The following is a 27,070-nucleotide window of genomic DNA, read 5'->3' as shown; positions in this document are numbered from 1 at the left end:
AATCTCAAATTGCCTCATGGCAGGTGCGCCTCTGCCCTCACCCTACAGAACCATTCCACCCCAGTTGGCCTCTATACTGCACAAAACAGAATCCTGCTATCACTTTAAAAACGCAATGAAATTGTGGCCTATCTGCTACACTGGGGAGGGGGGAGACTCCCGGTGAACTACATAGCCAGTCCACAAGAGTCCTTCCTGCACCTATGAAGGTCCTTCAAATGTCTTTAAGCTACAGAATGAAAAGTGGACATATGGGACATCCTTCTTTCTTCTGAAGCTTTCTGTCCTGGTGTTATATGTGGGAAGTAAATGTAAAACCATTAAAAATAATTAGACTTATGGGGGTCCTGTAATTTCCATACAGACCAGAGCACTCAGCATTTAGTGTTCATACCTGTAAATTTTACTTACATATTTTCAGTATTGAACAGCTCCTATGTTGTACTACATCCTATATAGTAGGGTAACATGTGACACTTCTCTTACATAACCTTTTTACAGGAAGTAGAGCAAAAATCCCTATGTCATCATAAGGAAATCTATAATTAACACATGGAAAACATACATTCCGGAGTCAGGCAACATAGGTCCTACAATACAACAAAGTAACTGTATATACAGTACAACAGATAGTCAGTCCCTACAGAGGTCCCCCTGATCCCTAACATTTAGTTAGTTTATATATTATATATTTCTATTACTTTTACAGATACATAGTAAAACTTGGGAGCAATTATAGTTACGGGCTCGCTAAACCAGACCGGCAACTTGATTGTTGAAAGCAAAGGAGTGAGCAAGTTTTAGGGACGTCGTCATGGGGTGGAGTCATTTAAAATGGTTATTAATGTTATACAGTAGGTATCAGGAAGCCATCCCACAAACAGGAACCAGAATCACTTGTTACAGGTCATAGAAGCAGTCACACACAGAAGCTCACACAACCTCTGCGAGCATGGGCCTGGGCAACATCAGCCAAGATTTGGATAAGGAGATGTCTCATTGGTAGGACAAGCAGGTAAGAAGCTTGATACAGCCTTAGTTTGTCTCGGATATCTATTTAATTGATCCAAAAACAGCACAATTTTTTACAATTTTAAATTATTCAGGACTTTAATTTCAAAGCAGCTCTTAGACCAAAATGTGGTAGTCCTTACCTTGATCTCTAGAATCTCACTTCTTTTTTCCCATGAAAGAGGAGAGTTTCCTCTTTTCTATGAATCTTACTTTGTGTTTCTAGGTGTTAGGAAAACGGAAATATTAACTGTTAAAGTGCCGTCGGTGCAACCGAATTTCTCATTTTAACCAGGAATATCTCCGGATCCCTGGCACCTAGAAACACAATTCTAGATTCATTTGATAGAAGAGATTCTCCTCTTTCAGCGCCGACCCTGGTTCTTCGAATAAGACCCAAGTCTACTTCAGCCTTAGCGCCATGTATGGAGGCATCAGTAGTTTTAGAGTTTATGTTATAAGTTGAAGAAAAGACAAAAGTCCATTTAGTTTACCCTTAGATCGAGCAGTGTGATCCAGAGGAAGCTAAATGCGATCTGTAAATGTGGCCACTCCACTTGGGTAGGTATCTGGCACCAGTGGTGTAAAAGCAGACTTCTGCAAGGGGCCCCCTTTCTCTATAAAAAAAAATATATACATACTTGTACACACACGTTTAAGTATATAAATGTGTTTTTGAGTGCATAAATTTGTATGATTGTATACACACATAAAGCTCTATACTCATACACACATTTATACACTAATACATTCATGCAGCTCAGTAGCTACTGACCACATGGAAGTAGACTAGCAAGAAGCTAAAGATGAGAAATACCTAGTCCTCCTGTCTCCACACACCCCCTGCCCGGACATTTCTTGTCTCAGTTGTATACTGTGGAAGTTGTGCATTGTTATATACATATTAGGCTGAACAACATACAGCATTATGGGGGTCATTTACTTCGCGTTTTCCCGACGTGTTACCCGAATATTTCCGATTTGCGCCGATTTTCCCTATATTGCCCCGGGATTTTGGCGCACGTGATCGGATTGTGGCGCATCGGCGCCGGCATGCACGCAACGGAAATCGGGGGCGTGGCCGAGCGAAAACCCGACGGATTCGGAAAAAACGCTGCATTTAAAACAAAAAAAGTGTCACTTGGGACGCGCTTACCTTCACTTGGTCCGGCTCGGTGAATTCCAGTGCGTTCAGATGCTTTTCAGCGCAGTAGCGCCACCTGGTGGACGGCGGAGGAACTACCTTAGTGAATCCCAGCCGGACCCGAATCCAGAGAACGCACCGCTGGATCGCGAACGGACCAGGTAAGTAAATCTGCCCCTATATGTATATAATGGTGCACATCCTCCATTCAATAGTGTAGCCAGTTGAATGCCGGGGCCCCCTGATACTGTGGGCCCCATAGCAGCTACTATGGCTGCTACTACTGTAGTTACGCCCCTGTCTGGCACAAACTACACACTGTTATTAGTCATACAACAACTGTCTATTTTAAATTGTTTTATTACTTGGATTCTTTATAGGTTTTTTTTTTTACTGCCATTGCTATTTTTTCAGATGCCACCCTCCAAACGTGAGGGTTGTCTACACACGTTGATTTCAAAATCCCATCTCCTCATGGTTTATTCTAGTTGTTTTCATTTTTGTGCCAACCAATTTTTTTAAAGGATTTTACGTTGACACATTCACCTCAATTTGCAATATGAAAGTGTGAGGATATGAGGATGTAGAAAGCTCAGGTCCTATCTTTGGCCGTGTTTGCAGCTCGAGCCTTTCCATAGACGTCTGTGGGAACGTAAAAGCAGCGGATAACATGCAGGTGAAACACAGATGTGCCTTGTGCCATCAGTATTTGCAGACAAGTTTATAGGTAACACAATCATGTGACCCTTCAAAAACTTGGGACAAGCTCATGACATAATTTACCATCATCTGCAATAAGGCATGACATAGGGATGATATATGGACTGTTTTTTCAGACATACGACTTGGCAACGGATTACATACTGATGAAATATGGATCCATAATTTGTGGCCTGAGTACAGCACATTTTCACATTTTATCCTTCTAATCCCTTTTGTTCATAGGGGTTTTCCTGCTTCCTTCCGGATCACCACTATTTCTTAGGTTTATAGTGTTAGGTTAAAGGGGTGATCCCATTTCAGCAAATAAATGTTATTGTTTGGATGATGAAAAATCATACATTATTCCAATATACTTTCTGTATCAATTACTCATGGGTTTCTAGATCTCTGCTTGCTGTCCTGCTATAGAAAGCTTCATTGTTTATTTCGAGTGGACAGAAATCTGACCGTGGCCACACATGTGCACGGCTCGTTATATGCCTGGTCATGTGATGTCACACAGGTGCATGGCTCGTTATATCCCTGGTCATGTGATGTCACACAGGTGCATGGTTTGTTATATCACACAGCTCTAATTACTCTCTGTAATCCTAACGAGCCGTGTATCTGTGTGACCGTGGTCAGGTTTCTATCCACTGGAGATAAACAATGAAGCTTTCTCTAGCAGGACAGCAAGCAGAGATCTAGAAAACCGTGAGGAATTGATACAGAAAGTATATTGGAAATTTGTATATTTTTTTCATTATACAAACAATGACATTCATTTGCTGAAAGGGGAATAACTCTTTAAACCCCAAACAAATTCAAAGCAATCCTGAATCTTGAATGAGATTTCTTCTTTTTACAAATGGCACGACTCCTGTATACAGGTTTAGTTTGGTATTGCAGCTCTTCCACATTTAAGTGAAGGTGACTAGGCAGTGGCGTAACTAGAAGCTGATGGGCCCTGGTGTGAAGTCTGTGCCAGGCCCCCGACTATAATGTATGCTTTATGGTAATAGTCTTTTATATGGGAAAGTGACACCTTAAGGGCCCCCTAAACCTCTTGGGCCCAGGTGTGACCACAACCTCTGCACCCCTTCAAGTTACGCCCCTGTGACTAGGCTACACTACCAGACATCTGGAGACTGGAGGAAAAAATCATAACATTATTTTAATCAACCAGGCTTTGATACTAGTTTCAGTAAAGTCATAACACCCTTGGTTTAATTGTCACCAGACAATACGGCCACAAGGAGGAAGCTCGAGAGCCACATGTAAACTCTCAAAACCTGAAAGACTGATCTATTTGGCTTATGTCCATATTTCCTTATGTGACTCAAATGCAAGACATGGACTCAAACGTCACCTTATATCCAAGGCCAGGTATCCCTAAAGCACATCACTAATCCCTATAGCAGAGCTGTAACCCTATGGCCCGGGTGACCCCTCCTCCCGCCATAGGAAACACCGGGGCACGGCCGCACACTCGCAAAAAGATAGAGCATGCTCTATCTTTTTAAGGTGTATAGAGCTGATCAGCGTGGATTGCCGTCTATGGGGACGTAAATGCGGCCACATGAACGGCCGTGTGAGTGAGCCCTAAGAGTCTATAAAAAGACATAAATACACAATCAGCATTGTACCACCAAATATATCCGCGTAATTCCTAACATGTCAGCAAATACCTGACATATGAGTGTTACATCCCTCTGCAAGACGTCATCTACGTCACCACTAACACTATAATTAGACCTGACCCGTATGACTAGCTACATAGATGAAGTCATTAGGATTGTGAAGTGTAAAAAGGAAATGTTATCAAGTGAAAGAACTCTATAATTTGTCATAGAGAATCATCATTGTATATAAATAGACAAGTGATGGGGTAGATTAATGAAAACTATCGAAATGAAAAAGTTAGTCAAAAGCATAGTAACTAGAGATGAGCGAACATGCTCGTCCGAGCTTGATGCTCGGTCGAGCATTAGGGTACTCGAAACTGCTCGTTACTCGGACGAATACTTCGCCCGCTCGAGAAAATGGCAGCTCCCGCCGTTTTGCTTTTTGGCGGCCAGAAACAGAGCCAATCACAAGCCAGGAGACTCTGCACTCCACCCAGCATGACGTGGTACCCTTACACGTCGATAGCAGTGGTTGGCTGGCCAGATCAGGTGACCCTGGGATAGACTAGCCGCTGGCCGCGCTGCTCGGATCATTCTGTCTCTGGATGCCGCTAGGGAGAGAGCTGCTGCTGCTCAGGGAAAGCGTTAGGGTGTTCTATTAGCTTACTGTTAGGCAGGAGTGATTCTCAAAGAACCCAACAGCCCTTCTTAGGGCTACAATAACGTTCTACTTTTTTTATTTTAATTTGCATCTTTTACCATTTTGTGAGGAATTAGCAGGGGGACTTGCTACCGTTGTGTTTAGCTCTTAGTGGCACACATATCCATAGCAAAGACCGAAGTGGGAAAATTCAGTAGGGGTTGGATTTCTATTAGGCAATAACTCAGTGTCATCTCATCTGGCATAGTACTGTGCTTCCTTTGATACTTGGCTAGAAAATAGCCATAGGAGAATACAAACAGCTTCTTGAAGCCTACAGTAGCGTTCTATATATTTGATTTCTGGTTGATCTGCTGGTGGCTGTAGTTTCTGCAGTGCATGTACTTGCCAATTCTGAGCAATTTGTAGTGAGACTTGCGACCGCTGTGTTCTGCGCTTAGTGGCGCACATATCCATAGCAAAGGCTGAAGTGGCAAAATTCAGTAGGGGTTGGATTTCTATTAGGCAATAACTCAGTGTCATCTCATCTGGCATAGTACTGTGCTTCCTTTGATACTTGGCTAGAAAATAGCCATAGGAGAATACAAACAGCTTCTTGAAGCCTACAGTAGCCAGGGCCAGATTAAGGGTCCCAGCGGTATGGAGCACCTCCTTAAGGATGGGGCCCCCCCAGCTCTGCAGCCAATGCGGGGCCCCCTCCCACAACAATATAAGTAAAAAGATACCACATAGTTATACTGTTTCAAAGCTCTAGAGATATTAGAAACCAAAAAATACTCCCGCCATACTATTATAAAATAATGATACCACAATACTGTAACCAATTAAAACTACCATAAGACCAGTATTCCAAACAATAGCGCAACTATTTCTAAATGATCCCTCCAAAATGCAGCACACAGCATCACCACAACATAAAGAGAATACCAACATCCTGAGAATGTGCACAAACTCTATACAAAGACCAGCATTACCAATAATTTACCACATAGAAACTCCATTTACTGATTATCTTTACCACCATATTGTTATTATACACACACCACCGAGCAGAGAACAATATCACTAATGATACCTCTGTACAAGCCCAAATAATAACATTAAATCATGATTATCAGCACTCCATAATACTGCAATACTATATGATAACCTCACATAGACCAGTATGTACCAGCATATAGTGACCATATAGTAGTATATACCAGTCCTGCACAGAGGCTGCAGTGTCATCCAATGACTTACAGGTGACGTCCCTGATGTTGTCTCTTCCCTTCGTTCTGATATTCCAGGAGACTTCTTCCATCCATGACTCTCTGCGGGTTTTTAAAACGGACATGGTTGGCATCATCCTATATTACACCTTACACCTGACCCTTACATGCAAAACTGACCACACTGTGCCCCAAATATATCATATTTACCCCTAACATCACACCTGTTCATACTGTGCCCCACATAAATCATATATACCCCTCACACCACAATAGACCACACTGTGCCCCTACATATATCATATATATCCCCTCACACCACAACTGACCACACTGTGCCCCTACATATATCATATATATCCCCTCACACCACAACTGACCACACTGTGCCCCCATATATCATATATACTCTCACACTACAACTGACCACACTGTGCCCCTACATATATCATATATACCCCTCACACCACAACTGACTGCACTGTGCCCCCACATATATCATATATACCCCTCACACCACAACTGACCACACTGTGCCCCTACATATATCATATATATCCCCTCACACCACAACTGACCACACTGTGCCCCACATATACCCCGCACACCACAACTGACCACACTGTGCCCCCGCATATATCATATATACCCCTCAAACAACCACTGACCACACTGTTCCCCCGCATATATCATATATACCCCTCACACCACAACTGACCACACTGTACCCCCCACATGTATCATATATACCCCTCACACCACAACTGACCACACTGTACCCTCACATATATCATATATACCCCTCACACCCCAACTGACCACACTGTGCCCCCCATATATCATATATACTCTCACACCACAACTGACCACACTGTTCCCCCACATATATCATATATACCCCCTCACACCACAACTGACCACACTGTGCCCCACATATACCCCGCACACCACAACTGACCACACTGTGCCCCCGCATATATCATATATACCCCTCAAACAACAACTGACCTCACTGTTCCCCCGCATATATCATATATACCCCTCACACCACAACTGACCACACTGTACCCCCCACATGTATCATATATACCCCTCACACCACAACTGACCACACTGTACCCTCACATATATCATATATACCCCTCACACCCCAACTGACCACACTGTGCCCCCCATATATATCATATATACCCCTCACACCCCAACTGACCACACTGTGCCCCCCATATATATCATATATACCCCTCACACCACAACTGACCACACTGTACCCTCACATATATCATATATACCCCTCACACCACAACTGACCACACTGTGCCCCCACATATATCATATATACCCCTCACACCACAACTGACCACACTGTGCCCCTGCATATATCATATATACCCCTCACACCACAACTGACCACACTGTGCCCCCACATATATCATATATACCCCTCACACCATAACTGACCACACTGTGCCTCTGCATATATCATATATACCCCTTACACCATAACTGACCACACTACACCCATATATACCATATATACCCCTCACACCACAACTGACCACACTGTGCCCCCCATATATCATATATACTCTCACACCACAACTGACCACACTGTGCCCCTACATATATCATATATACCCCTCACACCACAACTGACCGCACTGTGCCCCACATATATCATATATACCCCTCACACCACAACTGACCACACTGTACCCCATATATACCCCTCACACCACAACTGACCACATTGTGCCCCCACGTATATCATATATACCCCTCACACAACAACTGACACAGTCCCCACATATATCATATATAACCCTCAAACATCAACTGACCACACTGCCCCCACATATATCATAGATACCCCTCACACTACAACTGACCACAAGGTCCTCTCACCTATATAACCCTCACACCACAACTGTCCACACTGCGCCCCCACATATATACTGCTCACAACACAACTGACCACACTGTGCACTCGTAATGCTATACAAAGTGTTCCCCATAGTACTTCATTAGGTAGGTCTTTCCCTTAGTAATTTATTAGGCAGGGCTCTCCTTTAATAAATCATTAGGTAGGCCCCCCTTAGGAATTTATTAGGCACTGGGTTAATACACACACCGTGATGTCATAGCACAGGGAGTTAATACACACATACACACACAGTGATAGAACAGGGGCTTAATATACACAAATAGTGATGTCCCAGCACAGGGGGCTTATACACACACAGTGATAGCACAGGGGGTTGATACACTAACACAGTTATGTCACAGCACAGAGGGTTAACACACACAGTGATATCACAGCACGGGGGTTAATACACACACAGTGATGTCACAGCACAGGGGTTTAATATACACAGTGATGTCACAGAACAGGGGGCAAATACACAAAGTGTGTTCATAGCACCAACGTTATCAATAAGAGAATGCATAACAATTACTGATGATAATAACCCCACACCCCATTGCTGGCTCTCTATGGACACTATGAATAGAACAGTACATGTACAGTACAAGCTGAGAGCTGTCTCACACTAGAAGGTTAATCTGTGAGTACAATACTGCAGAAGTGGCTTCTAGTACCTCACAGGTGACATGTCTTCACCTTCAGGGCCAGAATCAACGTAACTTTTGGCTGAAGAATCTTTTACCAGATGTCTCCAGCTCCCCGCAGCACATGCCCCACACTGTGCACCTAAAAATACCAAAGTCACTTACATAATGTCACCTGGATAACAGAAATATGCCCCCCCAAATATACCCCATAATAAAACCAATCTGTGGCTCCTGCATATATAAAAGAACACAATGCAACCCCCAATATATTACTATACTACAGCCCTTGAATAAATAATACTGTACCCCTAATTACCGTATATACGCAAGTATAAGCTGACCCGAGTATAAGCCGGGACCCCTAATTTTACCACCAAAAACTGGGAAAACCTATTGACCCGAGTATAAGTCGAGGGTGTAGTATACCGCCAGCCAGTCCCCATGTAGTATACAGCCAGCCAGCCTCCATGTAGTATAAAGCCAGCCAGCCCCCATGTAGTATACAGCCTGCCAGCCCCCATTTAGTATACAGCCAGCCTTCCCTCATGTAGTATACAGCCAGCCTTCCCTCATGTAGTATACAGCCAGCCAGCCCCCATGTAGTATACAGCCAGCCAGCCCCCTGTAGTATACAACCAGCCTTCCCCCATGTAGTAAACAGCCAGCCTTCCCTCATGTAGTATACAGCCAGCCTTCCCTCATGTAGTATACAGCCAGCCTGCCCCCATGTAGTATACAGCCAGCCCCCATGAAGTCTACAGCCAGCCCCATGTAGTATACAGCCAGCCTGCCCCCATGTAGTATACAGCAGCCCCCTTATTATACAGCCAGCCCCCTTTAGTATACAGCCAGCCAGCCCCATGTAGTATACAGCCAGCCCCATGTAGTATACAGCCAGCCAGCCCCATGTAGTATACAGCCAGCCATCCCCATGTAGTATACAGCCAACCAGCCCCATGTAGTATACAGCCAGCCTTCCCTCATGTAGTATACATCCAGCCTGCCCCCATGTAGTATACAGCCAGCCCCATGTAGTATACAGCCAGCCCCATGTAGTATACAGCCAGCCTGCCCCCATGTAGTATACAGCCAGCCCCCTTATTATACAGCCAGCCCCCTTTAGTATACAGCCAGCCAGCCCCATGTAGTATACAGCCAGCCCCATGTAGTATACAGCCAGCCAGCCCCATGTAGCATACATCCAGCCTGCCACGTGTAGTATACAGCCAGCCCCCAAGTAGTATACAGCCAGTCAGCCCCCATGTAGCATACATCCAGCCAACTACCTGTAGTATACAGCCAGCCCCCTATACTATACAGCCAGCCCCCATGTAGTATGCAGCCAGTCCCCATGTAGTATACATCCAGCCAGCCCCCTGTAGTATAGAGCCAGCCCCCTGTAGTATACAGCCAGCCCCATATAGTATACAGCCAGCCCCTGTATGCCAAGCACATAAAAAAAAAAACCTAATACTCACCGTCCGGCAATACTCACTCACTCCCAATCCTCGGCGCGGCTCCTCTTCCTTCTTCTATTTGCTGTAATAGCTGGCAGAGTCGTGTCCATGCGACCTGCTGGCCGGTGCACACTATGATACGGCGGTGTCGCCACTGATGACGTCATCAGCGGCGACACTGCCGCATCATAGTGTGCGCCGGCTGGCAGGTCGCATGGACGCGACTCTGATGGCTAGAGAAGAAATAGAGAAGAAAGAAGAGGAGCCGCGCTGAGGATCAGGAGCCGCGCCAAGGATCTGGGCGCTGGAAGTATTAAGTTTATTTTTTTTAATTGACTTGTGTATAAGCCGAGGTGAGGTTTTTCAGCACATTTTTTGTGCTGGAAAAACTTGGCTTATACATGAATATATGCGGTATATATGTTGCCCCCCAATTAATGACTTAATTTTTATTGCCCCCTTTAATTAATTAATTTACCTATTTTTAGCCCTCTATAATATACGGTGGTGCCCCATGAATTTTAGATGCTGGTCACCTCAAGTAATTATTTAAAATATGGTCCCCCATTTACGTAATGTAGTGCCCCAATCAATGAATTATCTAATATACTGCCCCCCCCCCCCCTCGGCTTGTGAACTGTTTGTGATCCCTCTTGATAAATGCTTTACAACGCCATGCCGTAATGGTACAGCGCGGAGCTTTAAGAATTTAATACAGTATTTTTCGGACTATAAGACGCACCGGAGTATAAGGCGCACCATGAATAAATGCCTGCTAAAATGTCTAGGTTCATATATAAGGCGCACTGGACTATAAGGCGCACCTGATTATAAGGATGAATGAGCAGCAGGTGGCAGACCTGTGCACAGTACAAGGCAGCTGTTGTCTGTAAGTACGGATCATATATAAGGCGCACTGGACTATAAGGCGCACCTTTGATTTCTGAGAAAATAAAAGGATTTTTTGTGCGCCTTATAGTCCGAAAAATACGGTATACTAGAATGAATACTGGAATACTAATACTAAATTGATATGTCCCCCCCACAATGAATATTTGATATGCTGCCCCCCACAATGAATTATATGATATGCTGCCCCCCACAATGAATTATATGATATGCTGCCCCCCACACAATTATATGATATGCTGCCCCCCACACACAATGAATTATATGATATGCTGCCCCCCCCCACAATGAATTATATGATATGCTGCCCCCCACAATGAATTATATGATATGCTGCCCCCCACAATGAATTATATGATATGCTGCCCCCCACACACAATGAATTATATGATATGCTGCCCCCCCCACAATGAATTATATGATATGCTGCCCCCCACACACAATGAATTATATGATATGCTGCCCCCCCCCACAATGAATTATATGATATGCTGCCCCCCACAATGAATTATATGATATGCTGCCCCCCACACAATGAATTATATGATATGCTGCCCCCACAAAATGAATTATATGATATGCTGCCCCCCACAATGAATTATATGATATGCTGCCCCCCACACACAATGAATTATATGATATGCTGCCCCCCCCCCGCACAATGAATTATATGATATGCTGCCCCCCACACACAATGAATTATATGATATGCTGCCCCCCACACACAATGAATTATATGATATGCTGCCCCCCCCGCACAATGAATTATATGATATGCTGCCCCCCCACAATGAATTATATGATATGCTGCCCCCTCCCCCCGCACAATGAATTATATGATATGCTGCCCCCCCCGCACAATGAATTATATGATATGCTGTCCCCCCCGCACAATGAATTATATGATATGCTGTCCCCCCCGCACAATGAATTATATGATATGCTGCCCCCCCCACAATGAATTATATGATATGCTGTCCCCCCCGCACAATGAATTGTTTGATATGCTGTCCCCCCCGCACAATGAATTATATGATATGCTGCCCCCCCCCGCACAAGGAATTATATGATATGCTGCCCCCCCGCACAATGAATTATATGATATGCTGCCCCCCCCCCCGCACAATGAATTATATGATATGCTGCCCCCCACAAGGTATTATTTGATATGCTGCCCCTCAGAATGAATTATATAATATATTATATGCTGCCCACCACAATAAATTAATTCATGTTCTGCCTGCCGACCACCCCTCACCCCCAATGAGTGATTTTATACAATAAGCCCCCACCATCTTTTACTCCTGTTTGATAAAAAAAAAAAACTTATACTCACCTCAGGCTCCCGCGGCTTCTTTCTTCTTGCCGCGTCCGGGCAGGAAGGGGTGCGTGGCCGCGTGATGACGTCACCGCGCGGCCGCGCATCCTAGTTCCTGGAGCGATGTGCGCCGGGGTTGTCTTCCGGCCACATCGCTCCAGTAATAGTGCTCGAGCGGCCGTTTCCGGCCGCATCGAGCACTATACAGGGACGGGCAGGAGCTTCCTGTCCGGACGGACGGAGGCTGCTGCCCGACTGCAGAATACAGGGTCGGGGCCCGTCGGTGGGCCCAGCAGGAGACTGAACATTGGCGCTATTGGAGCGCCAGAGCGGGGGCCCCCAATCAATAAATCCGGATCCGGGGGCCCGGCGCTAGCGCTCCAAGAGCGCCAATGGTGATCCGGCTCTGACAGTAGCGTTCTATATATTTGATTTCTGGTTGATCTGCTGGTGGCTGTAGTTTCTGCAGTGCATGTACTTGCCAATTCTGAGCAATTTGTAGTGAGACTTGCGACCGCTGTGTTCTGCGCTTAGTGGCGCACATATCCATAGCAAAGGCTGAAGTGGCAAAATTAAGTAGGGGTTGGATTTCTATTAGGCAATAACTCAGTGTCATCTCATCTGGCATAGTACTGTGCTTCCTTTGATACTTGGCTAGAAAATAGCCATAGGAGAATACAAACAGCTTCTTGAAGCCTACAGTAGCGTTCTATATATTTGATTTCTGGTTGATCTGCTGGTGGCTGTAGTTTCTGCAGTGCATGTACTTGCCAATTCTGAGCAATTTGTAGTGAGACTTGCGACCGCTGTGTTCTGCGCTTAGTGGCGCACATATCCATAGCAAAGGCCGAAGTGGCAAAATTCAGTAGGGGTTGGATTTCTATTAGGCAATAACTCAGTGTCATCTCATCTGGCATAGTACTGTGCTTCCTTTGATACTTGGCTAGAAAATAGCCATAGGAGAATACAAACAGCTTCTTGAAGCCTACAGTAGCGTTCTATATATTTGATTTCTGGTTGATCTGCTGGTGGCTGTAGTTTCTGCAGTGCATGTACTTGCCAATTCTGAGCAATTTGTAGTGGGACTTGCGACCGCTGTGTTCTGCGCTTAGTGGCGCACATATCCATAGCAAAGGCCGAAGTGGCAAAATTCAGTAGGGGTTGGATTTCTATTAGGCAATAACTCAGTGTCATCTCATCCGGCATAGTACTGTGCTTCCTTTGATACTTGGCTAGAAAATAGCCATAGGAGAATACAAACAGCTTCTTGAAGCCTACAGTAGCGTTCTATATATTTGATTTCTGGTTGATCTGCTGGTGGCTGTAGTTTCTGCAGTGCATGTACTTGCCAATTCTGAGCAATTTGTAGTGAGACTTGCGACCGCTGTGTTCTGCGCTTAGTGGCGCACATATCCATAGCAAAGGCCGAAGTGGCAAAATTCAGTAGGGGTTGGATTTCTATTAGGCAATAACTCAGTGTCATCTCATCCGGCATAGTACTGTGCTTCCTTTGATACTTGGCTAGAAAATAGCCATAGGAGAATACAAACAGCTTCTTGAAGCCTACAGTAGCGTTCTATATATTTGATTTCTGGTTGATCTGCTGGTGGCTGTAGTTTCTGCAGTGCATGTACTTGCCAATTCTGAGCAATTTGTAGTGAGACTTGCGACCGCTGTGTTCTGCGCTTAGTGGCGCACATATCCATAGCAAAGGCTGAAGTGGCAAAATTCAGTAGGGGTTGGATTTCTATTAGGCAATAACTCAGTGTCATCTCATCTGGCATAGTACTGTGCTTCCTTTGATACTTGGCTAGAAAATAGCCATAGGAGAATACAAACAGCTTCTTGAAGCCTACAGTAGCGTTCTATATATTTGATTTCTGGTTGATCTGCTGGTGGCTGTAGTTTCTGCAGTGCATGTACTTGCCAATTCTGAGCAATTTGTAGTGAGACTTGCGACCGCTGTGTTCTGCGCTTAGTGGCGCACATATCCATAGCAAAGGCCGAAGTGGCAAAATTCAGTAGGGGTTGGATTTCTATTAGGCAATAACTCAGTGTCATCTCATCTGGCATAGTACTGTGCTTCCTTTGATACTTGGCTAGAAAATAGCCATAGCAATAGGATAGCATTGTTTGGTTTTAAAAACTCAAAAAAAAACAAAAAACACAAAAAAAAAAAAAAAACACAAAAAAAAACAAAAAAAAGTAAAAAAAAAAATAAAGTTATAACTCTCATTTTAAAAATGTTTAACCCGAGGGCTAGGGGTAGAGGACGAGGGCGGGGACGTGGGCGTCCAACTACTGCAGGGGTCAGAGGCCGTGGTCCTGGGCGGGGTGAGACACCACCTGCTGATGAGGGAGCAGGGGAACGCCGCAGAGCTACACTCCCTAGGTTCATGTCTGAAGTTACTGGGACTCGTGGTAGAGCACTGTTGAGGCCAGAACAGTGCGAACAGGTGATGTCGTGGATTGCTGACAATGCTTCGAGCAATTTGTCCACCACCAGTCAGTCTTCCACGCAGTCCACCCATGTCACCGAAATCGCCACTCCTCCAGCTCCTGCACCTCAGCCTCCTCCCCCCCAGTCTGCCCCCTCCCAGGAAAATTTGGCATTTGAACCGGCATACTCTGAGGAACTGTTTTCTGGACCCTTCCCACAGTCACAAACCACTTGTCCGGTTGCTGCTGAGCAATTTTCCGATGCCCAGGTTTTCCACCAGTCACAGTCTGTGGGTGATGATGACCTTCTTGACGTAGTGGAAGTGTGTAAAGAGGTGTCCGACGATGAGGAGACACGGTTGTCAGACAGTGGGGAAGTTGTTGTCAGGGCAGGAAGTCCGAGGGGGGAGCAGACTGAGGGATCGGAGGATGATGAGGTGACAGACCCAAGCTGGGTTGAGAGGCCGGGTGAACACAGTGCTTCTGAGACGGAGGAGAGTCCTCGACCTGAACAGGTTGGAAGAGGCAGTGGTGGGGCCAGACGGAGAGGCAGGGCCAGAGCTGGTGCATCAGCGCCACTGTCAACTAGTGAAGCTCCCGTGGTGAGGGCTCTTGCGGCGAGGGCTAGATCTTCAGAAGTGTGGAGGTTCTTTAAGGAAACACCGGATGACCGACGGACTGTGGTGTGCAACATTTGCCAAACCAGGCTCAGCAGGGGTTCCACCACTACTAGCTTAACTACCACCAGTATGCGCAGGCATATGAATGCTAAGCACCCCACTCAGTGGCAACAAGCCCGTTCACCTCCGGCCGTGCACACCACTGCTCCTTCCCCTGTGTCAGCTGCTAGTCAGCCCCCTGCCCAGGACCCTGCCACAAAAACCCCATCGTCGCCTCCACGATCCTCCACAGCATCCACCAGCGTTCAGCTCTCCATACCCCAGACGCTGGAGCGGAAACGCAAATATAGTGCAACCCACCCGCACGCCCAAGCCCTTAATGTGCACATCTCCAGATTGCTTAGCCTGGAGATGCTGCCCTATAGGCTAGTAGAGACCGAGGCCTTTCGCAACCTCATGGCGGCGGCCGCCCCTCGGTATTCGGTCCCCAGCCGCCACTACTTTTCCCGATGTGCCGTCCCAGCCCTGCACCAGCACGTGTCAGACAACATCATCCGTGCCCTGACCAACGCCGTTTCTGACAAGGTCCACCTGACCACGGACACGTGGACGAGTGCTGCCGGGCAGGGCCACTATATATCGCTGACGGCACATTGGGTTAACTTGGTGGAGGCTGGGACCGAGTCTGACCCTGGGGCTGCTCATATACTGCCGACGCCGAGGATTGCGGGGCCTACCTCGGTCCAGGTGTTTCAGGCCTACTATGCCTCCTCCTCCTCCCACCCCTCCTCCACCTCCTCCTCCGAACTACCATCCGTGGGCACGGCGCCATCAGTCGGTAGCTCTAGGCACAGCAGCAGTGCCGTCGCTAAGCGACAGCAGGCGGTGCTCAAACTGCTGAGCCTAGGCGACAAAAGGCACACCGCCCAAGAGCTATTACAGGGCATCACGGCGCAGACTGATCTGTGGCTGGCACCGCTGAACCTCAAGCCGGGAATGGTTGTGTGTGACAACGGCCGTAACCTGGTGGCGGCTCTGCAACTCGGCAGACTGACACATGTGCCATGCCTGGCCCATGTGTTAAATCTGATAGTGCAGCGTTTCCTCAAGACATACCCCAATCTGTCTGATTTGCTCACGAAGGTGCGCCGCATCTGTGCGCATTTCAGGAAGTCCAGCCCAGATGCTGCCACTCTCAGGGCAGCGCAGCGCCGCCTCCAACTGCCCGCTCACCGACTGTTGTGCGACGTGCCCACGAGGTGGAATTCAACACTGACCATGTTATCCAGAGTTTACCAGCAGCGCAGAGCGATTGTAGACTGCCAGATGTCAACTTCCACCAGAACTGGTAGTCAGGTCAGTCAGCTTCCTCAAGTCTACAATGAGGAGTGGACGTGGATGTCTGATATCTGTCAGGTGCTGAGTAACTTTGAGGAGTCAACACAGATGGTCAGTGGCGATGCCGCCATCATCAGCCTCACCATCCCGCTGCTTGGCCTGTTGAAAAACTCTCTGGTCAGCATGAAGTCGGAAGCTTTGCGCTCGTCACAAGAGACGGGGGAAGAATATTCCCTTGTTGATAGCCAAAGCACCCTGAGGTCTGTTTCTCAGCGCATATCGGAGGAGGTGGAGGTGGAGGAGGATGAGGAGGAAGAGGAGGAGAATGTTGGCGAGACACAAGAGGGGACCATTGTTGAGTCCTTCACTGTTCAGCGTGTATGGGCAGAAGAAGAGGAGTTGGAGGAGTTGGAGGAGGAGGAAATGGACAGTCAGGCCAGTGAGGGGAGTGAATTCTTACGCGTTGGTACTCTGGCGCATATGGCAGATTTCATGCTAGGCTGCCTATCCCGTGACCCTCGCGTTCAAAGAATTTATTCCAGCACCGATTACTGGGTGTTCACTCTCCTGGACCCACGGTACAAGCAAAATCTTCCCACTCTCATCCCTGGAGAGGAAAGGAGTGTGAGAATGCATGAATACCAGCAGGCCCTGGTGCACAAGCTGAAACAGTATTTCCCTTCTGACAGCGCTAGCGGCAGAGTGCGTAGTTCTGCGGGACAAGTAGCGAGGGAGAGTAGGCGAGCAGGCAGCTTGTCCAGCACTGGCAAGGGTACGCTTTACAAGGCTTTTGCCAGCTTTATGTCACCCCAGCAAGACACTGTCACCTGTCCCCAGTCTCGGCAGAGTAGGGCTGATCTTTACAGAAAGATGGTGAGGGAGTACGTAGCTGACCATACCATCGTCCTAAATGATCACACAGCTCCCTACAACTACTGGGTTTCAAAGCTGGACATGTGGCACGAACTGGCGCTCTACGCCTTGGAGGTTCTTGCCTGCCCTGCCGCTAGCGTCTTGTCCGAGCGGGTTTTCAGTGCAGCTGGTGGCATCATCACCGATAAGCGTACACGCCTGTCGACTGACAGCGCTGACAGGCTGACGCTTATCAAGATGAATAAAGCATGGATTTCTCCTAATTTCCAATCTCCAGCAGGTGAAGGAAGCTCAACCTGAATAATTTATCCACTCCTCCTCCTCCTCCTCATTTTCCTCCTTCTCCTGCTCTTTGTACAGTAAAGCAGAGGAAACTGGCTATTTTTTGACAGGGCCCACTGGCTCTACCTATAGTACTTTATGCATTTAATTTTTCTGGAGGGCCACCTACCCGGTCCTCTGTTTGAAACAATTTTTGTGAGTGCCACATACAGGCACTCAATCTATTCCATTTTTCTGGAGGGCCACCTACCCGGTCCTCTGTTTTAAAAAATTTTTGGGACTGCCACATACAGGCACTCAATCTATTCCATTTTACTGCAGGGCCACCTACCTGCTCCTCTGGTTTGAACAATTTTTGGGACTGCCACATACAGGCACTCAATCTATTCCATTTTACTGGAGGGCCACCTACCTGCTCCTCTGGTTTGAAACATTTTTGGGACTGCCACATACAGGCACTCAATCTATCCCATTTTACTGGAGGGCCACCTACCTGCTCCTCTGGTTTGAAAAATGTTTGGGACTGCCACATACAGGCACTATCCAAATTAAATTGTCTCCATAGCAGCCTCCACACGTTGTCTCCATTGCTACCTCCAAAAGTCGTCCATATAGCTGCCTCCATACATCGTCCCTTTATCAAACGAGGTGTGTCAGGCAGAAATTTGGGTTGTTTTCATGGATTCCACATCAAAGTTGTTAACTTTGTCGCCACCCTGCTGTGTAATCCCCAAAATATACTGGCAAACTTTTACCATTTAGGGATATTATTTCAGCGCTTCTTGCGCATCTGTTTACATTCCCCTCACCCGGCATATCCTAAACTTATAAGAACGCTACTACACTTGATCTTATACAAAAGGTTCTTAGAAGTGCTGTTTGGGGAGTAGCCTAGAGACAGGGGCTTGGATTGGCGAAAGCTCGCCTGGCAGCGGAACGCCAGCTCCATGCGCATCATGCGCTTCTTGCGCATCTGTTTACATTCCCCTCACCCGCCATATCCCAAACTTATAAGAACGCTACTACACTTAACTTGGTGCAGGCTGGGACCGAGTCTGACCCTGGGGCTGGTCATATACTGCCGACGCAGAGAATTGCGGGGCCTACCTCGGTCCAGGTCTCAAAGGCCTACTATACCTCCTCCCACCCCTCCTCCACCTCCTCCTCCTCCGAATTACCATCCGTGGGCATGGCGCCATCAGTCGGTAGCTCTAGGCACAGCAGCAGTGCCGTCGCTAAGCGACAGCAGGCGGTGCTGAAACTGCTGAGCCTAGGCGATAAAAGGCACACCGCCCAAGAGCTATTACAGGGCATTCCACATCAAAGTTGTTAACTTTGTCGCCACCCTGCTGTGTAATCCCCAAAATATACTTGCAAACTTTTACCATTTAGGGATATTATTTCAGCGCTTCTTGCGCATCTGTTTACATTCCCCTCACCCGGCATATCCTAAACTTATAAGAACGCTACTACACTTGATCTTATACAACAGGTTCTTAGAAGTGCTGTTTGGGGAGTAGCCTAGAGACAGGGGCTTGGATTGGCGAAAGCTCGCCTGGCAGCGGAGCGCCAGCTCCATGCCAAGATCCAACTAACATAGTTTTAACTGCAGCACCTTTAATCTACTACTAGTTCACTGCCTCCATACATCGTCCCCTTATCAAACGAGCTGTGTCAGGCAGAATTTTGGGTTGTTTTCATGGCTTCCATGTTAACTTTGTCGCCACCCTGCTGTGTAATCCACAAAATATACTGGCAAACTTTTATCATGTACCGATATTATTTGAGCGCTTCTTGCTCACCTCCTTTGGTTCCTCTCTGCCACCCATTGGTTTGAAGCCTGAGTCCATTTAGGGTATGTCGCCATGACACTCTCTAGCCTGCTGCCGCTGCCTCTGCATGCCGTCCCCTATAGTGTCAGGGTCAATTATTGGATGTTTTAGATGCTATCTAGCCTCATTCGGTCACTCTGTCATGGCCATGCTGTTGCCCATAATTTTGGCATAATGGTGCGATTATGCAGCCTCAGAGGCATCCATGCATGCTGCCCCTGCTGTTTCCTGTCCATTTCCGTGGTGTTTCCATCCTTTTCTGAGGTTCCCAGGTGTTTGGCCAAGCTTCCCTGTGCAGAGCCTTGGTCCCCTTGAAAAATGCTCGAGTCTCCCATTGACTTCAATGGGGTTCGTTATTCGAGACGAGCACTCGAGCATCGGGAAAAGTTCGTCTCGAATAACGAGTACCCGAGCATTTTAGTGTTCGCTCATCTCTAATAGTAACCAATCCGATTGCAGTTTTCATTGATCCAGTAATCTTAGATTAATCTCTGCCTTAATTTGAACCTCTCACTCACTTCTCCAGGACTTCTCCCGAGCTGCACCAATTCTCTGGAATGACCTTCCCTGGACTATAAGACTAATAACCGAACATCAAAATTTCAAACAAGCTCTTGAAACCCATCTCTGTAGGTAGCCTATCACACTTGCTAACTGCGTGAAATTTTAACTCTCTCTTTACTAACCCATCCTGTGTCAGAATCTTCCTGGCAAACACCAGATAGATGCCGAGCTCCAGGCTTCTCAGCAGTCCCATTGACCTTGGACTTTGTATATAGGATGCGTCTGATGGCTGGTTCAAACAACAGGATAATTTAATAAATTATTTTATTCCATACCCTTCTCAAGAATGGCTGGACCATTATACAAGCTCTTATACCTCTTGTGTCACCCCCTCATCCTCATAGACCTCATAGATTTTCTAATAAAAGAACCATTAAGATAGGAGCAGGGCCCAAAATTGTTGGATGATGTAATCACTGTGTTGTGCCTAAAAGGCAGAAGAAATCAATCACTGCACCATTCCCCAGCTGCTGTGTATGAGTCATCCAGCTGAGGTTTATTAGTCCTGTCTGGACAGTTTAGGAAACTCAGTGTAATGTGTTGATCTAGGCAGCTAAGCTGACCCAGCTTTCCCAGGTTCCTGAATGGTATAATTGGTTTTTCAGCAAAACCACTCAGGGATTAAACAAGATATGATCCTGCATCAGTGTAGCTACAGCATTCTCAAGCTATGTTTGCTTAATAATGCATCCAATCAAATGGTAGGTTTCCTTTAGGAAGGCCAAGAACTGCGCTGTGTGAAAAACACGTTCTGTACAATACATTATTAGACAAATAACCAATAACCATTTTTCCATGTTAAAACAATGTTTGTATCTTTATAGCGATGATTTAATCTGTGGATCAAGAAATCTGAAAAAATGGCACCCAAAGGTAAGGAGCCTATAGTACAGTATCTTCCAACATGTAGATGATAATAATGGGGATAAGTAGAGCTAATACTGAGGAAGCTGGGATTAAGATGATCTTTTTAAATTTCTTCTGTCAGTAATTATAGCAATTAAATAATTATATAACCTCTTACAGATAAGGATTTCCAATCTTATGTAAAGGACTATGTCTACCAATGAAGACATTTGCTAATAAATGTTTACCGTATTTTTTCTATATCTCAGATGCATCTGGCAGTAAGATAGTAAGAAGTAGGGAACAGATAGTGTAGACAGATAATGTAGGATCTGACCACACAGGGGTTTGTTTGTTGTCTGTTACCATGGAGACACTTAGCTGAGCACATAGTTAAATTAGATTTATCTTCATTTGAGATGCATTGGTTTAATGGAAAAAGGTTGTGAACCTTTAATATACATCGATGTGACTTTTTATAGGACTTTTTAATGAACAACAAAAATGTAATTTCACTTTGAGAGGACCTTTTACAACAAGTATCAACTTCCATATTACACCAATTGCTACAGTTATAGAGAACACCAATACGGATGAATAATTTTTAATTGTGAAAATGTGATGTTTTTTATTATTTTCATAGGAAAAGAGACCGAAGATGACATCTACTGTGCTTGCCTGTCAAAAGCCCTGTGTCAGGTGGCTACACCAGTTACTGTTGGCTTATATGCCCCATTTGGGGGCCGGGTATACATGCTCATGGATCGTATAACAAGTAAGTTGTTATGACGATGTCATATATTGATAAGGTTCAGAGTAGGGACCTGGACTACCGCGGATGATTGCACAAGCCAACACCTGGGAACGGAATCTAAATAGCACCCGGTCTTCAGCAGAGCCCGCCGCAAAGCAGGATGGTCTTGCTGCGGTGTGGTGCCACCAGGTCATTCCACAGACGCGACTTGTCCGTGGTGGTTGAGGTACAGAAACACCAGGCAGTCTTGAGGTCGGAGACAGGTAATCAGGACAGGTGGCGATGATGCAGAAACAGGGACTGAGCAGGAGGTCAGGATTGGCAGCAAAGGAGCGAAGTCAGGGTCAGGTTTGGGGTCACAACAGGAGGTCAGAGTACAAGGAATACACACTGGAAGCTTTCTCTTAGGCATAGGCACAAAGTCTGGCAGAGAATGCTGGGAGCAGCCGGTCTTTATAGAAATCTGGGAAGTGGCCAGCGGCGCGCTGGCCCTTTAAAATCTGCGAGTGCCCTAGGGAGCAGGTACACGCCCGCTGGCCAGCCAAGACGGGAGCACAAACGTGGAGAGGTAAGTGAGTGCGAAGCGGGATGCTGCCATGGAGAGGGGCACGGATGTGCCTGCGATCAGAGATGTGGATCGCAGGGGCAACCATGACATGTATGCTTTATTCTGTGCACAAGTTCATGTTAAAGTTGTTATTATTGACTTAGGTGGTTTTGAATCTCAGTATGGTATACAATGTTTTATGAATTGGTTTTGAATCACAGTTGACTTGTCTCTTGTCTTGCTTCCCTTTTCTAGAATGCATGCGGGAGGAAGCGACACGGATTACAGAAAAGGAAGAAAAATTATTACAAAAGACCACAGTAAAACCTACTGGATGGGGTTTTTTTCGGCTACTTTGGCGCCTGCTTTTCTACTGCCCAATAGTCACAGAACAGCATCTAGAATGCAAAAGTACGGAGTTCATATTTGTACACTTCAGTGCTTGGCAGTATGCCGGCAGTGACCGGCTGTGGGCAGGACTGGTCACCACACTTTGTGACGAAATGCGAAGACACTTTGGAATACTTACACTAAGTTTATTTAATGTTTTGGGTTCCAAACCTAAAAGAAATCTAGACTCGGATAAAGAGTGGACTGTCAAAAAGGTTTTTTGTATCGTACTGATAGTAACAATAGTCATACTGATAATAGGGTTGCTTCTTCTAATTGTACCAATCAAATCACATAGCCACGGTGGGGAAGAGAAAGTCTCCACTGTTTTTGGAAGTCTGGCAACAGTAGTGGCTGGATCAGGAATTATGATGACATTGTTTAAGCTAAGCAAGAGTATTTTTATTAGCCAAAAGCACAAGATTGAGCGGCTAGTCAATAGTCAGAAGTTTAGCTCTCAAATGGGTTTCATGAATGAGGTGAAAAAGGAGGTTGAACTGATAACCAAAATGGTTCAATTCATGGAAATTTTTCAGAAACAGAAAATCCGGGTTGTGTTGGAGATCACCAGTCTGGAGCTTTGTGCGCCAGACAAAGTCGTTGGGGTACTGGATGCTATGAACACCTTATTGTCTGACCGGAGATCTCCATTTATTTCCATACTGGTAGTTGACCCCAACATTATTGTCACTTGCTTAGAGAATGCAAGCTCCCTCAAAGGTATGGCAGATAATGGCTACATGTTTCTCAGTCGCACGGTGACATTGCCTTTCTCAGTACCTCCTCTAGGCAAGAAAACAAAGCTGCAAATCCTGAAGAAGGCTGTCCAGAGGACGGAAGATCTAATCGATTGGCCTTGCAGGAATGATGCTAATCGGGGAACCAAGACAGGAATTACCGAGCCCATGAAACTGATTACTGAGGAGTTATCGGAAGATGAAGAACCAGAAGTGAACCTACCACCTTATCAGCCGGCTTACTGCATTCAGGAAACATTCTATGCCTTGTACAGTGAGCGTGAAGTTCTTCATGAATACATTCCCGACAGCATATGTCAAATGAAACGAATTGTGAATGCTATCCCTGTTATGGTCCACCTGATGATGCTGAGTAAAATTCCATGGGGCATGGTGTCTTCTAAATCTGTAGCAGCTTGGGTTGTTCTCTGCAATCAGTGGCCTTGTAGACTAAGCTGGATTCTTCAATGTCTGGAAGATGAAGAACAACAAGGATGTAAGGAAGGTTTCAGCAACTACCTTCTTTGGGACATGTTTAAAGAAAACAGCAAGGAGCTATTTTCCTTAAAAGCTGGTTTGAAGAACATTTTGGACTTAGATGGAGACCCAGAGATTTTCCAAAAGTTCCTCTCTCAAGACTTTCCATTCACAGTTGAGGAATCCAGAAGACTGATGAAATGTACAATTAATCTGGATTATTCCATAAAGCACAAGATGGGTCTCCTCCGTGGAATTAACAATCTTCAAAATGACTGGAAAACGACTATCGTAGAGAAAAAAATGGAGGAAATAGAAACTGTGCATCAAAATAACACAAAAGAAGTCAAAGACATTGGTGAAATACAGGTTACACAGTGTAACAAAGACTTTGGGGGTTCTAAAAATGAGGAAATAATTGAGTGTGAAAAAGAGGTGCATTGTAGAGTTGAGATACCCTCAGAGGGAGGAGGGGTGCAGGAAACAGAAAGGAGTAAGGAAGCTCGTTGTGGTGGGGAACAGTCCAAAGAACAAAGTTCTATAGATCAAAATATATCTAATGAGAAGTTAGGCAATAATGTAGATATTAGTGAGAAGGACAGTTTGATTAGAAAGGATTCAGCAGAAGAAGAATTTCCAAGGCAATATAGAGAAGGCAGTACGGTGCAAATACAAAAACAGTACGAGAAATTAAAAGAGTTACAAAGTCGAGAACGGGAAACGGTGCTCTGATAAAAGACTTTTGGCCTTCCGTCCAGAAGAAGTGAAATCCCCCTTTCTTTTGGGAGAAGGAAATTGACAGCTGTTGCTTAGTGCTCAGAGAAGGAGTTGGGACATTTTTAATGCGACTTTCTGAACTCTGGTCAAAATGCACAGTAAAGGGGTTTAGGAAATGTATATTTATTAAAAGAGAAGTGTCCCCGGTTTGTATCCTTTGTGAAATACATGTTGCAGAGAGCAACTCAAAGGAGCTTATTTAGAATGCTGATGTCCTATTCTAGAGAAGACTTATATTTATATATGATATTATATAGTGAGGATCTGACAACTAATATCAACACAACACAAAATATTATTGAATACTGGGAGCATATTTTATTTTGGGTCTTGTTTCCCTTTATACAGACTTAGGCTACATTCACACTGCCGTTGCCCGCCCGTACCGTGCACGGGGAGAGGAGGAGGAGGTGAGCGCAGCTCACCCCCGCCCCTCTCCATAGGAAGTTATGGCGCACGGCGCCGTACTACGGACAAAGATAGGACATGTCCTATCTTTTTCTGGGGTACTGAGCGGTATGGTGCTGCACGTGTGCTGCACCGTACCGCTCCCGTAGGGCGCCGTGCGCCCATTGCCGTCTATGGGGGACGTATATCGGCCGTTTATACGTCGGCCGTATATACGTCCCCCATACGTCAGTGTGAATATAGCCTAAGCCTAAAAAACCCTTAAAGAAACAAGTTGGGCCCTATTTCTTAGATCATTAGACTGGGGGGTCCAATGGGGTCAGAGGTTCCTCCGTCGGACAGCTCATTGCTCCCTGAGATGAGCGGAGCCAACGGCCGCACTTGTCTGTTCTGCTCCAGTCATCTCTATGGAGCCGTTAGGCCCTATAACGTGAATAGGGCCTAACTAGTTTTGTGGGAACATCTCTTTAAGCTTTGTAAGAAACTTCAATACTTAGAGGCTCCCCAAAATGGAGGACTTTTACCATGTAGAAGCAGAATGTAAATGTACAAATGTGGTCCTATTTACATCCGTAATGGGACCAACCACCTACCGTGTGCCGGTAGTCACTGCTATAGCTTCACTCCCTATAGCAAGGGTGTCAAACTCATTTTTACCGGGGGCCACATCAGCCTTATGGTTGCCTTAAAAGGGCTGAATGTCTAGTTTAGTACAGTAAAAATGTAGATACTAAACTATTGCTGTATAGTTACATTCATATAGCGATACCATCACAATGAGCACTTTAAAGGAAACCGGAAAGCTGAACATATTTTTAAAAAATCTGAGAAATCTCTGAAAGTAAAAGCAAAGCAATTCAGCTATATTAAAATTTAGGTTAAAATTTACACTTACCTATTATGCCATCTCTCACAGGGGTAGCCCAGCAGCCATCTCTCACAGGGGTAGCCTAGTAGCCATCTCTCACAGGGGTAGCCCAGGTAGCCATCTCTCACAGAGGTAGCCCAGGTAGCCATCTCTCACAGGGGTAGCCCAGTAGCCACCTCTCACAGGGGTAGCCCAGGTAGCCATCTCTCACAGGGGTAGCCCAGTAGCCACCTCTCACAGGGGTAGCCCAGTAGCCATGTCTCACAGGGGTAGCCCAGTAGCCATCTCTCACAGGGGTAGCCCAGTAGCCATCTCTCACAGGGGTAGCCCAGTAGCCATCTCTCACAGGGGTAGCCCAGTAGCCATCTCTCACAGGGGTAGCCCAGTAGCCATCTCTCACAGGGGTAGCCCGGTAGCCATCTCTCACAAGGGTAGCCCAGTAGCCAACCCTCACAGGGGTAGCCCAGGTAGCCATCTCTCACAGGGGTAGCCCAGGTAGCCATCTCTCACAGGGGTAGCCCAGTAGCCATCTCTCACAGGGGTAGCCCAGTAGCCATCTCTCACAGGGGTAGCCCAGGTAGCCATCTCTCACAGGGGTAGCCCAGGTAGCCATGTGAGAGATGGCCCAGTAGCCATCTCTCACAGGGGTAGCCCAGTAGCCATCTCTCACAGGGGTAGCCCAGGTAGCCATCTCTCACAGGGGTAGCCC

General features: G+C 46.1%; 1 protein-coding gene across 1 annotated transcript; it reads left to right on the top strand.

Moving 5' to 3' along the window:
- Window positions 1-893: 893 nt before the first annotated feature.
- On the top strand, window positions 894-25,215 carry NKPD1 (NTPase KAP family P-loop domain containing 1). Its single transcript, XM_072124204.1, has 4 exons — window positions 894-1,015; window positions 21,382-21,430; window positions 22,047-22,178; window positions 22,960-25,215. The coding sequence occupies exons 2-4, from the start codon at window positions 21,418-21,420 to the stop codon at window positions 25,038-25,040; spliced, it is 2,226 nt and encodes a 741-aa protein (XP_071980305.1). The 5' UTR covers window positions 894-1,015; window positions 21,382-21,417; the 3' UTR covers window positions 25,041-25,215.
- The last annotated feature ends 1,855 nt before the right edge of the window (window positions 25,216-27,070 follow it).

Source organism: Engystomops pustulosus, chromosome 9 (assembly GCF_040894005.1).
Source record: "Engystomops pustulosus chromosome 9, aEngPut4.maternal, whole genome shotgun sequence".
Classification (NCBI taxonomy): Eukaryota; Metazoa; Chordata; class Amphibia; order Anura; family Leptodactylidae; genus Engystomops; species Engystomops pustulosus.
Note: the sequence above shows the minus strand (reverse complement) of the source record. Positions and strands in the feature narration are given on the sequence as shown.